This window comes from Nothoprocta perdicaria, unplaced genomic scaffold (assembly GCF_003342845.1).
Source record: "Nothoprocta perdicaria isolate Ctin4 unplaced genomic scaffold, notPer1 scaffold_40, whole genome shotgun sequence".
NCBI lineage: Eukaryota > Metazoa > Chordata > Aves > Tinamiformes > Tinamidae > Nothoprocta > Nothoprocta perdicaria.
This window is the reverse complement of record NW_020455644.1, coordinates 1,545,659-1,562,410: the sequence shown is the minus strand read 5'-3', so window position 1 is coordinate 1,562,410 and position 16,752 is coordinate 1,545,659. Positions and strand designations below refer to the sequence as shown.

Below are 16,752 nucleotides of genomic sequence, written 5' to 3'. Positions count from 1 at the left end.
CAATCTTTTACAGTTCACATGATTCTTAAAAATTCTAACTAATTTCARTGGAATTAAAGTCAAGAATTAAAAAGAGAAATAAGTGGAGCATTTCTTAGGGCAAAAAAACCCATCTTTTTAAAGGAAATATGAAAGCTTAATTAAAACAGATTAACACAATTATGATAATGAGAYGAATCGTAATAGATTTGAGCAATTGCCTGTAAAAAGAGATTAAAATCAAGAAGTTATAATGATGAAAAACATGCTTTCAGAACTGCTGCTTTACATGGAGGTAGTGTTTATTTAAAAAGTACTGTTTTAGAAATAATAAAGTGATTCTGTGTCACCTCCTTTTAAAAAGGATTTTGGGTCAAGTGTTATGATAGACAGTACGATAGGTGATCAATATTATTCTGCAGGGAAATCATAGCAAATTGTCAAACCCACTGGAGTTAACAGATTTAAAACAGCTTATAGTACATGAATAACCACCTGTTTCAGATTTCATGCCTTAACCTGCATCCCAAATATTCTAGAGATTTAAATATTGACCTAATATTGTTATTGTTACTAGACATCAACCTAGAGTGTCTGAAACAGGAGCTACTGAATAATTTGGATTAGAAGGGACTTCTGGAGTTAACCTAGTCCAGACCTTTCTCAAAGCAGATCCAATTAGGCCGGACTTCTCAGGGCTTTGTCTAGTTGAGTTCTAAATATATCCACGGATGGAGAATCACAGAATCACAGAATGGTTAAGGTTGGAAGGGACCTCTAGAGATCATCTAGCCCAACATCCTTGCTCCAGCAAGGACATCTAGAGCAAAGAGACACCTAGAGTCCCCCACTCTCGAGTGAGTATCCCTTCACCCCGGCAGCACAGTGAAGCACTGGTCCTGTGGGACATCTGGGCTGAAATTGGAGTCCACAGTGTTTCCGAGTCCTCTTCAAATACTTGACCACTTTCGAATCATAGAATCGTTATGGTTGGAAAAGACCTTTAAGATCATCGAGTCAAACCGTAAACCCTTTAACACTATTCCTGTTAAACCTTGTCCCTAAATGCCTTACCTACACATTTCTTGAATGCTGACAGAGACGGTGACTCCATGACRTCCTAGGGCAGCCTGTTCCAACGCTTCACCACTCTTTCCATGTCAAAATTCTTCCTAATGTCTAACCTGAACATCCCCTGGTGCAGCTTGAGGCCATTTCCTCTTGTCCTGTCGGTAGTTATTTTGGAGAAGAGACTGGCCTCCGCCTCACTGCAACCTCCTTTCAGGTAGCTGTAGAGATGATAAGGTCTCCCCTGAGTCTCCTCCAGACTAAATAACCCAGCTCCCTCAGCCTCTCCTCATAAAGCCTGTGCTCCAGCCTCTTCACCAGCTTTGATACCCTTCTCTGGACACGCTCCAGCCCCTCCATGTCCTCCTTGTAGTGAGGGGCCCAAAACCGAGCAGTATTTGAGGTGCGGCCTTGCCAGCACACAGTGTAGTCCTGGTGGCTGCGCTGTCCCTGATAGAAGCCAGATGCTGATGGCCTTCCTGGCTACCTGTGCCCACCACTGGCTCACGTTCAGCTGGCTGTGGACAACTAGGTGAAATAGGTGAGAAAACAAGATAAAATAATAATCCTTACATCTGCTTGGACTTTGCCATGTTCCAGCATGTGTCTATTGCCTCTTGCCTTACCACTCTATCTGTCGCAGCATTGAAATCCCACTACGTCTAACAACCCAGCTCTGCAACTGTGCATGGACTTCTAATTCCTTTTACTGTTTTTCATGCTGTGTGCATTTACACACAAGCCCTTGAAATAGAAACCAAGTTGTACTTTGTTTTACTTTCACTATAGCCTCCTCCAACATAGCGTGCCACAAACAACCTCTTACCACCCCATTTACTTCCAYTTCTCTTTGTATTTTGCTAACGTTCCCTTGGTATACCTAGCTTAATGTCTTCCTCACAAAATTAGTAAGTTTCTTGACAATGATTTTCTTGCCCTATTTCATCAGATAGACTCTGTCCCTGATCAGTAGTCCATGCTCCTCAAAGAGGGCCCTGTGGTAGTGAAAATTGTCCTCCTGGGCTCTTGAGGCTGCAAAGTCTTTTTGCTACAGTCTCTTGTAYGTGTTTTCTGACAGTGCATTCAGCTCCCCTGTAATTGCTCAGAGCCTCGAGAAGAGCTCAGCTGCCACGGGCGAGGCTGCTGTCTCACACTGCAGCCTTAGCCCTGCACAGCAGCTGCTGATGCATCTGATGGGACGGGACGTTGGTGCTGGGCACTGTGCTCTGTGGTGGGTCAGCACCAACACGTGCAGTGCTGAGCAATCCCATTCAGGCTTGAGTTGAGATTCTGGGCCCCTTTGTGGATCTGCTTCAGCATCTGCTGTGAGACCTGCGATGTTTGCTTTAGCTTCCTCTGCTCACTGTCATCTCGAATGGGAAAAGGCTGTTCGATAAATTTCTYACTATGACGACTTTGGCAATAGCGTTTCTAAAGTCAGTAGATGTTAATCAATTGGTCTTTTTGCATAAAAGTATTTGTGCATTCCTGAAAGTATATCCATTTGTAATTTTTGAGTCCTTGTAAGAACTTAAAATTGTTGCTCTGACATATTGCTGCTTTGTCCCAAGTGCTAATTGACATGACTTGATGAACACCGTTGAATGAATGCAGTGATAGTAAAAGAGTAAAAAACAACAAAAAAGGAAATTACTAGAAAAAAAGTAATTACATTTTATCCAAGGATGGTTCTTTCTCTAGGTGCTTAACTCCCGATGCAGAAGCACGTCCAGACATAGTGGAGGTCAGCTCACTGATATCTGAGGTGATGATGAAATATTTGGATATTTTATCCACTTCCCATCTCATGCTGGAGAAGAAACTGGATCGGGAGAGGATACGCACCCAGAGGTACTTCATGGAGGCTAATCGAAATGCAATGACTTACCACCATCAGCTTTCCCATTTATCACAAGTAAGTGAATGTATTTGTCTTCTTTTTTCCTTTTCTTTTTTTTTTTTCCCCTTACACATTGTGTCATATCTGGGAACATAAAGTTCAGCAAAGCAGAAAATAAAGCAAAATGAAAAGAACAATTAGAACTTAGAACAATTTCAAATGCAGACTCTATTTTTAACTAGGTATTCATTCATTCTCTTCAGACACACTCAAGCAGGAAAAATAACAATTATCTTAAAAATTTGTATCATCATATGTTGGAAAATGAGATTATTGTGGAGAGACTTGCAATTTTGATATCCTCTGATAACATCTAATTGCATTTGTGAAGGGTTAGTGAATAGGAGAATGTACACTTGGCTAGAGTGGAACAAATGGATAGTCTTGATTCACCAGCAGTGGCACTGAGAAAATGGAACCAACACAAATATAACTTTTAATTACAGGTTGGTATATAAAAAGCAGCGATGCTGATAATGTATTTGCTAAGGCTTTCTTACTGTCTGATGCCATCCTGCAGAAATACTACAATGTTTTCTATTGCTTCAGGCTGTGAGGCTGTCAAACACGCCTCATGAAGGACATCAGTATTTTACATAATAAAGCAAACTTCTATATTGTCTCTGAGAAGATATGTCTAAGAAAGGCATCAGCCTGTAAGAAAAAGATTGTCATTCTTTTTATGACACCATGGAAATTTTTAAAAAAAGTTTTAAACTTGCAGAGTTTTTAGTTTACTTATTTGTCTTCACATGCCTTCTACAAGGCGTGTAGAAATTAATCACTTTTCTTCTTAGGATTTCAAACTAGCAGTCCAAGAACATTATCTGTTTTCAGTGATGACATATTACTGTTTCATTCTGTTCTGTTTTTCATAAAAAGGATGTGAACAGCTTCCCCTAAAAATCAGTAAACCACTGTRATTTGAAATATGAGAGGTACTGAAATGGAGGGAAGGTATAGGATAGGATTATGGCTTAAATAAACAAGTATCAAAAGCCATTTTACATATGTTTAGAATTTTCTTATCCTACACTTGAAAGCTGGTTGTATAACATTTTTCATATCTTGATATAGTCATTCTCATGCATAACTCTGATCAATTTTGTAAAAACACCTACTGTGCAAAACTGAACTGTTTATTTTGCTGCTCTACTTGATTTAGTATTTCAGTGCAGTTATTCTTCAAGAAGAGAGTGCCCTATCCAAACCCTTGTAAGCCTTTAAATAGCCTTTATTATGATACATTAGTTGTACCTTGAAGTTAGAGCACTTCTCTTTTATACAAAGACTTAAAAAATACACTAGTCTTTGCAAAGAGAAGGAAAATAGCTCTGTAATTTATGGAATAATAGCTAATCTTCCGAAGGAAGAAATACTGTAATTCTGGTTCAACTCCAACAGATATTTTATTATGCATGTAGAATGAAACAGGTTCAAAAAGAAGGTCTGAGAAAGATCCAGGATACCACTGAAGTTGAAGGAATATGACTCTGTGTGGAGAATTGAGAGACCTGATTGCGTGTTCTTGCTGTAAATCTGATAGAATAAGAAATCAGGTTAGGATGTCCCAGATTTCAAGAGAGTACTGCAGGATTTGCAAATAGGAGGAGCTTACAAATAGAAGGTCTCTTTCTTAGCATTGCAGGAAAGATTTATGAAGTTGAAGGTTTTCTAATAAAAAGACCAACTACTCCTGAAAAGTTTTAACTTTTGAAGAAACTCCCCCCCCAATATTCTGACTACAAATATTAAGAATTTCAAGCAGCTGTTCTTGAAATGAAAACTCTATGAGGTGTGGACAACCTCATTCATCTTAGTCACGGCCTCAGTGATTCCAAAGCCAGGTAATTTGTCATTTTTCCACAGTGTCAGAAAACTCAGCATTTCTGCCATGTAGCTCAAAGTTCCGTTGAAGCTACTTATCTTATACTTCATTTTCTCTCTACTGAGATGTGCCGAGGTCATCTTTTTCATCCCAGCTGTGTCATGTTGTCATGTTGTGAATGTTGCTCAAATAAAGAGCGCACCTTCTGTCCAGGTTTACCGAACTATGTGGCATAGATCTTTTGGAGCCAGAGTGGAGTCTGCTTTGTAAACAGGTAATGATGAACTGGCAACCTGAAGGACAAGATAGTATCAGGAAATATCAGGAAAATGTTGTTATATCACCTGGCAAGTATAGCATAGTATCTATTCTTGAGAATAATCCTAGTAAAAATAATTGGTGTCACCTCCTTTCCTAAATTGTTATCCTCCATTGCTTTCCATAGGAATTGCTTTTTTTTTTTTTTTTTTTTTTTTCCAAATGAGAACAGAAAGAAATGTAAGCATGGTGTTTAATAGCAGTGGTGTCCTGAAAGTTAGTTTGCTGACATATCATAGAGTGCTTAGGGCACACAGTAATAATTGTACTTCATCCATAGTACCTTTCATTTCAAGGTAATCAATATTGTATTTTCATGCTGTGAAYGGAAAATGGTGAAGAGAGAAAAGGTAGTTTGTGCCAGGTCACCAACAAGACCATTGGCATTCTGGGTTTTAAGCCAAATCTGAGTCCTAAAACAGTAGTTGTTTTAGCTAAAAGTCAAAATATATTTTTAGTATTTCCTTTAAAGATTTGATTGGGCAACTTTGTATGGATTCCATTGCTTTGCTTCAGGTATCTAGATTTGAAAAGTATAGACATTATTTTGGCTTTGTACAAAAAACTCGAAATAAGTCACTTTTACTACCGTCGAAATAGATATTTGATTGCATGATTCCATGATCATCCTTTTTTTTTTTTTTCACTTACTGCATATGTCCTGAGGCTTTTCACCTTAGGATTAATACTTAGAAGCCTTTGAGAAGCAAGTATTTTCACATAATTCTTGTCATATAACTAGGAAAACCTTTTTCAGAATGCCTGTTTTTTTTAACTTACAGTATCAATATACCAAAAACACACCTTGAGTTTGTACTGCAAATTATGTTTTCCTTCAAAATATTCAGTTCCCCTCTAGAACAATATAGTGTGATGAATACCAAGATCAGCTACATGCTTTGAATGTGGGATAGGAAATCATAAACTTTATATCAGAATCTATATGTAAAAATATGTAACAAAATCTGAGCTCTTTGTACCTGCTACTATTCTGATCAYATAGGTAGTCTGCCATGTCTGCCCACTTTTAAACTAGTCTCTGAGAGTAGCCTCTGTATCTCCCCGAAGGCTAATTTGTGCATTTGGCACACCTGCTCTATCCCATTCTTTCCATGTAGCAGGATTTTATASTGTTCAGTTCTTTAGGAAGTTAAGCTTATTTTCATTCTTTATATTAATATTGTCCCCTGAATTCACATTTTATATTTAAATCCACATTTTATATTTAAATATTCAGGTGCAGTTCCCTGTTATGCGGAGGTAGATAAGGTAAAATGGTGATAGAAGCAGTATCTTCATGCAGGAGKGTGTCTAAAGTGAAGAGCCTGACCAGACTTGAAATAGTTTGTGCAGTTCTGTGCTCTCCCCAGACAGACTACCCCAAGTCAAGGAACAGTTTGAAATCCATGTAGAAGAAAAACTCTTTACTTTCAGCTATCACATGTCTGAAGACCTCYTTTTTGTTTGCTTGTTTTTACATTCAAATATATTATCTGGAAAACTCTGAGGAGACCTGARAACTGAAAATCCTGGGCATATCCATAGCACATTTATGCACTGTGTGATATACTGTAGTTGCAATGAGTCTGATGCTTTCAGAAAATGTTGGTCCAGCTTTGTATGCCTGACACAGCATTATGCACCATATTATGGATGAAATATTCCAGGAAATAACAGATGGATGTATGAATACATCCCTTCCTCCACTTCATCCCTTTTGATGAACAAGGGGATATCTAAATTTTGATTAGTGTAACACTGCATTTACTTGTCTTTAATAAAGAAGTTTAATTAAAATTTCTTTTTTTCCTGAATACTATTATAGAGCTCTGTATTTCTTAGAGAAAAATTAATTTATTTGGACTGAAATGTGGCAAAATAGACCTTAACTAAGTATCTGTATTTTAATTAAAAATAGTGTTTTGATTTGTAGAAGATTTAAGTTCTTGATGGAAATGGAAAAGACCAATTTCTAGTACAGATTTCACTTGTCTAAAAATACAGTACATCTGATTTGACAGTGATAATGATGAGCAGTGGAAACAGAGATAGTGAAAGTGCATGGGATATAGATGAAACATCTCAGCTCTTAGAGGCTTTGCTTTTCAGTTGCAACACAGGTATTTATGTTTCCACAGATGCCTTTGCTCTATCATAAAGATGAAATCAGGTAAACAAAAGTTTAATTGGATCTTTATGAGAAGATTCTTGCACAGGGACTTGTTTCTCYTGGATTTCTTTTATTTACACTAGAAGGTAGACTTTGTTTTATCAGAGGTGGTAAACAGTCTGCCCATGGGGAAACTGAGACTCATTATAACAAAACAAACTTTTCTGGACACAAGTCCAGACACAAGACTTGTGAAGTAGTGGACTCCAGAGTCAGTTAGGAGCTCAATTTAAATCAATCAGTTATATCCATCTAACTCATGTTKAAATGTTGGAAATGTTTTCCATGATTTCCATACCTCACTGTTTAATATATTTATTCAAAGTCTATGGATATGTCTTCCTGTCKATGGAAAGTGTTGTGTTAAGGTGTTGGAGAACACATTCTCCACTCTCTGGTCACAAAACAGTATTCTTTATATGTCCTACTGCTCCCAATCCAAAATTGGGCAGAAATGGCTTTGAACTCACACTCCAGCCTCTTCCAAAAGACAAACTTTTATTTTATGGCAGTACATTTTGATTCTACTCTTGCTTTGCTTTGCTTATCGTCAATAGCTGTGTATTAACTGGTGCATAGATGCCCATACAAGATGCCCATAGAGCTTGCCACACTGTGCTACACTGCAACCACTGCTGTTTTAACATCTCTGCCCAGTATTGGGACTGAGGAAGACTTGGGCTTAGTTGCAGGCTGAATAGTCTTCAACATGTTTGCTAAAAGAGTATAAGGATTTTGGAACAAATTATCCTCTGAAATTATTTTAACATTAATCTATTATGTCTGCATGATTTATCTTCTGTTCACTTTTATCAGACTTCACTTTGACAAGATACAGTAGAATGAAAAATGAATTTATTTACGCGCAACAGCAATAATATGAAATGATTTGGAACAATATATAAAGAGATCATAAAAMCAGTCTGCCTTCAAAATACATTGCATTAGAATAGAGGCATAACAGGGATCAGTGATCTTTATTCTTTCTAGAAAAGCTATAGACAGTGATAGCAGGAGAGGCAGAATTTTATGCTCAATAAGAGCAACTTGCTGCAGAGGCGATTCAGCACTTTAATGAGAGCCTTGAGACAACCAAATAATTTATATTCCATGTTTCATTTATTTATCTGTGTTTTGATAGTGCCAGTCAGCATGCGGTCAGTTTAGCTCAGGGAATCTCTCTAGCATCACATATTGAGCCTGCTTCATATCTTATTGACATAWCGATTGTTGTGCAGGCTTTGTGTTGTGCAGAACTCTTGTCAGCTGTTAATTACATCTTTGTCCAGTCTTTAATTTTTGTGTTGCTTGCCATTCCTTTCTGGTGTGGCACTTTTTTGTCCCCACCTTTTTTTTTTCCTCTCTCATTTTTTTTTCTTTTTTTTTTTTGTTCCTTTTTTCTTTCTCTTTTTCTTTCTTTTTCTTTTTTAATTTATTTTCTTTTTCAGCACGTATTGTACTTTTTACATGAAAACTAGAAATAATTTGTTTAAATAAATATTGGAAAGTTTTTGCTCTAAATTTAGAATCATTTGCTGGACCTGATACAAACAGTTAATTGGGAATTAAAAGTTGATGCCTCCAGGTTTACGTGCGTGTRTATACAAATGAATCTTTCATTTGTAGATTATCTAATGAATACTGGATAACCCCATTTTTTGTTTGGTTTTTTTTTTTTTTTGTTGTCAGGGACATCATGAGAAGCTGAGTCTTCATAGCAGCAGCAGCAGTGGAACAACAAGTTGCAAACATGAATGCTCAGAAAACGCTGACATCCCGTCTGGAGGTTGTCAATCTCTGTGTGGAAAAGTTGAAGGCAGAACATACAGAGAAGTCCTGACAGAGGATARCAACACTTTAGACAACTCTGAAAAAGGTAGTCATTAGCAAAAGAAGCATCAAGAGTACTTTTATGCACTCAGAGTTGGATTAAAAGTTYCTTTGCTTGATTTTTGTATGCAGATGTGTTCTCTGAACTCGATGATGAGCTGGATATATTAGACAACTCAAGCAGTTCCAGTACAAGTCCTGTGAAAGAGTCTGWTCTTGGTAAGTTTTCTTAAAAGTGAAGGAGTTCAGTGGTTACTGCCTGGTACCATCGAGGCACAGTTSTTTTAGTTTTCTTTAACTGGGGATGTCTTTCTGATTAGAAGAGAAGCTAACGGCATTCCCTGTTAGAAAAAGACTGATATTGGAGCCAAATAAAATTTGAGACTTCTATTCCTCCCATTAAGTTCTGACAGATGATTTGTGAATGCTTTTGAAAGCATGCAGTCTTTTTCAAAGGTGAAGGACTGTAACTGTCAGCAAATCTTAGTGTTASAAGATCCCAAGCCTCAAAAAACAAGAAATAGCAGTTTTATCTATTTGCATTGCTATTTGCTATCTGCATTTATGGCAAATTTTGGTCCAAGTAACAAGGAAATATGACTAGTTTTAATTGAACTGTCTAGCCGTTAGCACAGGGCAAATAAATGATTCAGTATTTCTCCTTAAAGTCCATTAATATCTTCTACTAATTGTAACTGGATAGCTTTCCATTAGGAAGGCCGGAGGGCCTGGGTCTAGCCAGCCCTCAATTATTACGGAGCTTTTCTTGTAAAGTGCTGAGAGAGTGACAGGAGAAGGCTAAACAAGGCAACAAAGTCAGGTACAGGGAAGAGATTACACAGAAAAACTCTCGTGGATCAGCAGCCATCAGAGGGGCTGATSTGGTTTGGTATATATTTTAAAGAAGAGCGCATTTCATGTCCTCCAGGAATTAAATATGGTGCTAGCTCAGCATCATACAAAGACAAGGAAAATACTTTCTCACCCAAAAGCATTCTTGGTAATCATTTCTTTGCTGTTCATTTTTCTTTGTTAAGATTTGGACATCAATAAAAATCATCTAATATTTAAATATAGTTAAATAGCTAATAGCTTTTTTCCACATTTCTATTGATTTAATAAAATGCTGTAACTAGAAAGATCTAAGCAGTTCCTATTAATCCCATGAACTTGATCGGTTACTTTAATCAATTTCCAGAAGTGGTTGCACATTTTCCTCCTGGCAAACAGTTTAGCAGCTGTGTTGCTTTTCCAGAAGAAATAATTGTAGAGCCATGCATTCATAGATGACACTTAGTTTCCACTAAATGGTGGAGTTAATGCTCCATATTAGTTGTAATTAATGTTAACAAATTTTTCTTCTTTTAAGGGAAAAAGATAAATTTTTAAAAAATTACTATGAAATCAGGGTTTCTTAGGTATTGCTTGGGTTATGCTCCATTGCTGATAAATGACTAACTCTGTAGGAGGKGTCAGTCATGGTTTTGTTGAACAGGTCAGCATGACAGGGAAAATATGATCAGTTTTCATCTCATTATCTTGGAAACAACTAATATGAAAATTTGAGTTTAAGTTACAATTGTCTTGATCAGGGTTTTAAAAGGGCTTGTCTACTTGTGCTGCCATCACAATATCCCTTTCAAAGAAAATAGTGTGGAAAAATATATTTGAATCTAATAAAGTTGTTATTTTGTGATAAAAGGTGTGTGACACTTGTTTAATGGCACAGAAACTGTTATGCAGGTAAGTGACAGTGTGTTAGAGGTTAGCTTGATTATAGTCCACTAATTGGCATAATATTCTTAATGATTTTACTTGTTCCATGCTTTCTATTTCTCTTTTAAGAAGAGGCATATGGTTCTTAATCTAGCCAATACGGTTCTTCAAGACCAACTCTTTTAACAACTGCCAAATGCAGCATATGTAGATTTAGGGTAGATGTTCATGCAAATTGAAATTATCTTGCTTAGAATTTTAAATACTCTAGACTTTATTAATCCCACAGGAGCAAAGTTCTACATGTGGTATCTGCACTGATACTAATTAAGAGCCTCTCTGCTAGAAGTAACTGCCACAGTTAATGCTTGTACAAGGAGAAAAAAAAGGAAGCAGATGGATTTTGACCTGTCATTTGCAGGGCTTAACAATTTTATTATCCCCTAAGCATTAAAGTCAGAACCAGGGACAGAAAGTAATATGAGAGAAAGGAAGAAGTTTAAGAACAATTTTTCCTTCATGTCATCAACATGACAAATTACCTCCTGTGCTGTGGAGATGGTCACTTGCTGTGCTGTGAGATACTGCAGTGTCTGCTCTGCAGAGCGCATCATTTCATTCAGAAATTTACATTTAATTGCAGACAGCTACCTTTTCTCTTGCAAATTCAGCTTGCATTCAGAATGTGGTATTCTGTGGCAGGTTTGATGATCTGAGAATACTTCTTCTTTAAGTAAGACTTGGTTTGGTAAGTCTTAAGGGAAAGAGCTTCTTGCATCTGCTACATATGGTTCCCTAGATTGCTAGGGAAATGCTTAAGAAATTTGTTCAATATGATTATTGCCTCAAGAAGCCCATTATGTGCACAAGAGCTGCCTGTGGAGAATTTTAGTGATCTTAAAGTTTTTTGCTAACTTGGTTCTCAAAGACTGCCTTTGTCTAAGATCTAGGTTTCTCCTGAGACCTTGGGTCTAATGGGGACAGAAGGTTACTGTGGCAGCTGGCTTTTTGAGATCTCTGTTTTTATAGGCTTTGATTGTTGAGGAGTTCTGCTAGAATAAAATCTACTAAGATCTGACTTTCCAGTATACTGCAGGACTTAAGCTTAAACTGTGCTTATTTCTGTCGCTGCAATTTCCTTCGCTGCCCATGTGGTCATTGCTAATGAGCAAAGAACTAAATCTTGTTTATTCTGCAAACCAGCTTTATTAACGTGTTTGGTGCTGTCCATTCTAGTTCACAGTGATTTAAAGGGCAGTTTACCACGTGCATTTCATATAAATAAAGGCCATTTGACCTTTCTCCTCACAAGATCTTTGAGCCATAATTCAAAAAAAAAAAAAAAAAAAAAAAAAAAAAAAAAAATCAAAACAACAACAAAATAATCACTGCCATTGTTTCACTCAGGAACATTGCTTTAAGTTTTCTGTTAATAGGAAATCTTCATTCAATTTTCCTCTCAATGGTTTACAGAGTTTTTTTAGATTCACTGAAGTCAAAGCCACAGCAAAACTATCCATCTTGCCAAGTTCTTCTGAACTCATGTCATGTTAAAACCTCCTTTCTTAAAATTACATGGTGTGAACATACATAGGTAGATGACTTGATGCCTGCATGAAAAAATACTAAACTGTATTTTAGAATGAATTTGTTTGATTTGCACTGATGTCAATGCATGTTGCAATGTTAAAGCTCTAGAATTTATTTAATTACATCAGCTATTGAAGACCAAAGTAGTAATCATAAAAAAAATCCTGATGCTTAATTCAGCTTTTTAAATGTCCTTGTAGAATCCTCATATGGATATTCAGAGCAGGGGAGTGGCATGAGAATCAAAAGCTTTAGCTTTGGTCCTCGCTCTCCAACAGGACAGRGCACACAACCAAAAAGACACAGATCACCCATACTTGATTTTCCATGAGATTATGTCGAACTGGGAAATTGCCACTAGCATGACATTTAAAAGAAGCATAGATTGCTTTGTCCTTCCCATCTATATCAAAGGAGTAACCGTGGTAAAATGAAATGTAGTCCAGATAAGACACTGGGCTGACTATAGCTAATGTCATGAGTGTTCAATGTATTTGTGTATGTTTTGTTTCCAACAAAGATTTTTAGATGTCTGAATCTACTCATACTAAGTTATTAAAGAAATTATTACAATGCATTTTCACAATGTCCAGCATAAAGAGACTTCTGTGTCAATTGTAGTGCTCAGTGGGTCTCTAACATAATATTAAGCTTTAAAAAGAGAGCTAAAGGATGTTGGCCATTGTTTAATGAAGCTCTGTCTCTTTTTTTTTTTTAATTAATAAGTATTTTCCTAATCTTGGTGTATGAGTCAGAGAATAACCCTTATTACACATCTGCTATGTACAGTGACTGGTGAGGCAGACTCTTTGGTGTGAAATATTATGCAGTTACAAATATACTCATAAGCAAGCAGATTTGCAGATCAAATGTGGTTATATCAGAGTGCCTCAGCTCAAAATTCTTATCCCAAGTAACGTGATTGAGGTTCAGCCAGAGCTTTTACTCTATATAGTAGCATTTGTGCCTGCATCCTCTGCAGGTCAAGTATTTCTTACTTGGGTAAACACAATCATAATTTTTCTTTACAAATTGCTTCTTTGCTTTATAGACRGTGGATACTAAGTGTCCCCCGAGTGTTAAAGTTGTTTGAAGTATGTACTTGTATAAGAGATTAGCTTACGTGTTATTCTATAAATGAAAGACTTGTTGAAGTGTGGATTGAAAGTGAAGATTAAAGTATGGAAGCCTTATGTCTTTGTGATCTCCCTTTCCTGTGCTCTTTCTCTCTTTGTCTTGGTCCTTTACTCTCTTTTCCTCCTTCTCCCCCTCTTTCTCTTTCCCCTGGCAGGTTGGGCTTAAATAAAAGGTCTGTCATTTCCTTTAGATTTCTATGTGGCTTTAATGCGGCTGTTGCCTTCCTCCTTCAGAATCCTTTCATTCAAATCAGMAAATCTCTAAAAAGTAGGGAAAAATAGCAGTACTATATTTCAGTGCATTAAAAGTGTGTTTGAACACAAAGCAAAGATTTAACATTCTTCAAAAAATATTCATTTCTGAAGGCTGGACCATCTCTGAAATTCCTCTACTGTTGCTTTAGGACTATTGTAASTATTATACCAACAGTGGGAGAATTAGGGAGAGTTTGACATATAATTTTTTTCCCTGCTAGTTTTTGAGTGATTAGGTGCATCAGATCTTAGGAACAGCTAAGAACAGCTGTTCCTAAGGAACAGCTTATGCAGAGAGAGATGCGGGGTATTCTATTGAAAAGTTTTTGTTGTATAGGAAAAWTATTGCAGAATTTCCTGGTTTTACTACTCAGTCCTTCAGTTAGGTTAAATATCTTTTGATTTAAGCATACATTTATTCCTTATTGTGCAAAGTAAGATACCATCTCATACATAAGGCAAAATTGCTGATAAAGGAATTGTTTTATGGGAATATTTAATGGCGCTCCTCTTCAAATTTTTACCACTCCTTCTTTACATTTTGTGGCACTATGCAATAAACATAATAAATGCTTAAGTTTAGTTTTATTGTTGACTGGAAGTGGTCCTACATCTATCTTTTAGGTCTTAAAATCAGTGAGATTAAATATGTGGCTGCTTAAAAAAAACTAGCTAATTCAAAGGATGACAGTAAAGCTTTGACACAGCAGAGTTTAGACCARACAGCAAAAGTCTTCTGTGTGAACTTTTTATCCATCTGAGGATGTTGTTGTGATTACATTGGTAGCAGTAACTGAAGTATTTATTTCAGTGCTAGCCCATATACATCTTCTGTGGACATAAGTTCAGCATGTTATGTTAGTTTCTGTGGTATTCGGAAAGAAATAATAAAACTCCAGGCGTGGTTGAGACTTCAATTAAGATGCAAGCCGATCATCAACGTATTAGAAAGCAACTCCACTTTCAAATGTGCTTTTGGAGTGCTCATGTCTGGAAGTTTATATTTACTGCTCCTTTTCAAAAGTTATTTTGGCAAAATATCTGGGAAATTGAGATTACAGAATGTGAGTATATTTTATATATATGTCATATTTTTAATGTAGAAATTTATAACATTTGTACCTTTGTTTCAGGCATAATTAAACCAAGTTGTAGTGCTTCTGAAAGACAACATCAGATTAGGTAYGTATGATCTCTGATTTTAATATAGATTTCGTAAATTGCCATCAATATGATCAATTTCTGTAGAGGGAACAGTTGCAAGACTGCCTGCATGAAACACTTGTGGAATTTCCTTACTTTTCTTTACAAATTTATTTTGCCTCAGCCTGTGGGAATATTCTTTGAGAATGCCTTCGTGCAAAAGCTTTATGCACATMATTTAAAGATTACTGTCAAAATGATACAGTTTTAAAAGCGAATCCTGTTACGTAAGTTRGTAAGATAATTCTATTTTTGTAATTGTAGTCAGTTATTTTTCCATAGAAAAATAGCTTTGTATATTTGATAATGTAAAATAATATCTCTTTGAACTGCTCTAAACCTCCTATGTAAACTTAGATACCTGTTTTGGGAATTCTGAAGCCCTGCTCATTTTCTCAAAAAAAGGAAACAAAACAGAAATTATGACATCATCATCCGCATTCTCTTTCTCAAGTGCTTTCCTTTTTCTTCTGTCATTAACTCAGATGTGCATCTAACACATTTTTTACTACCCATTACTTTTTCTGTCTTTGGCCTCACTCTTATTCATAGGCGCTCTCTTCTGTTCATATCTTCATTCCTGGTTTTCTTATCCGCAAAAAAAAGAAAAATTGCCCTGGGTTTCATCTATCTTCAGATTTTTTTTTCTTTCTTCTCTCCTGTAACTCAATTACTTATATTAACTGCCCTAATTCATTTCCTCTGTAGACTTTGTTTTGATTTAGGTTTTTGCAAGGAGTATACCTGAAACAGCTGAACTTTCAAATGAACTCTTCCAAGTCATAGTGCTTCATTTTCTTGATCTGCTCTTTACCATTAGCATTTTCTTCATCTTGAAGTCATGGTGTCTTTTGACTTGCCTTGATTCTCCTTCTTAAGAAACTATTCTTAAACAKCTTTTTTGAAGGATATTTTTTTATCTGTCCTTCTAATTTCCTCTGGATGTTGTGTGTAGCTTTATTACTAATTCTCTTCTATATTCTTTTTTATCAAAGTTTCACATGTACATATTCATCTACCTTTGATTAAAATAACGATTTTAGCTCTATAGACCAAATGTGTTGTCTTCTGTCCATGTTTAATTTTGACGTTTCTGTCTAAGATCTCTGTATGGCTGTGTGACAGTACATTTGGCTTCTACACAACTGCAAGTCATAATTGCCAGTACCTGAAGTCTCAACCATTGCTTCCTGTTTTTATCATTGTAGAAGATAATACCCACCTTGACCACCTTGAGATCTGAGCATTCACATATACGTGCATATCTAAGACCTTGCAGCCAGGATATGTCTAACTGTGGCAGACTTTTTTTTTTTTTTTTTTTTTTTTTTTTTTGCCTACCTGGCAACTTACGAAATGCAGGGTATTCTATTGAAAAGTTTTAGTTGTATAGGAAAAATATTGCAGAATTTCCTGGTTTTACTACTCAGTCCTTCAGTTAGGTGAAATATCTTTTGATTTAAGCATACATTTATTCCTTATTGTGCAAAGTAAGATACCATCTCTTTCTCAATCTTGTATGGTATCTCTTAAGATACCATAGCCTTTTCTATCAATATGCACTTAAAACTTTTGCTCAGGTTCACAGGGCTATCTATCATGGATGCAGAATCTTCTCTGCCTTTGAGAAATGCATCCTCGCCTTTGAAATGCCCATTCAGGACCCTTCTGCAAGAAACATTTCTATAGCCATACCTTCAATCCTGCCAGTTTCTGTATGTCCCCTTCTGCTTCTACTATTGAAACTTTTTCTGGCCCT

At 36.4% G+C, this 16,752-nt stretch overlaps 1 protein-coding gene across 1 annotated transcript in view; it reads left to right on the top strand.

The window, feature by feature from the left end:
• NEK10 (NIMA related kinase 10) overlaps positions 1-16,752 on the top strand; it is a 79,978-nt gene that overhangs the window by 45,234 nt on the left and 17,992 nt on the right. The window contains exons 26-29 of the mRNA XM_026045563.1: positions 2,749-2,962; positions 8,953-9,139; positions 9,226-9,312; positions 14,924-14,972. Of these exons, the coding sequence (XP_025901348.1) occupies positions 2,749-2,962; positions 8,953-9,139; positions 9,226-9,312; positions 14,924-14,972 (537 nt within the window). The remainder of the gene's footprint in view (positions 1-2,748; positions 2,963-8,952; positions 9,140-9,225; positions 9,313-14,923; positions 14,973-16,752) is intronic.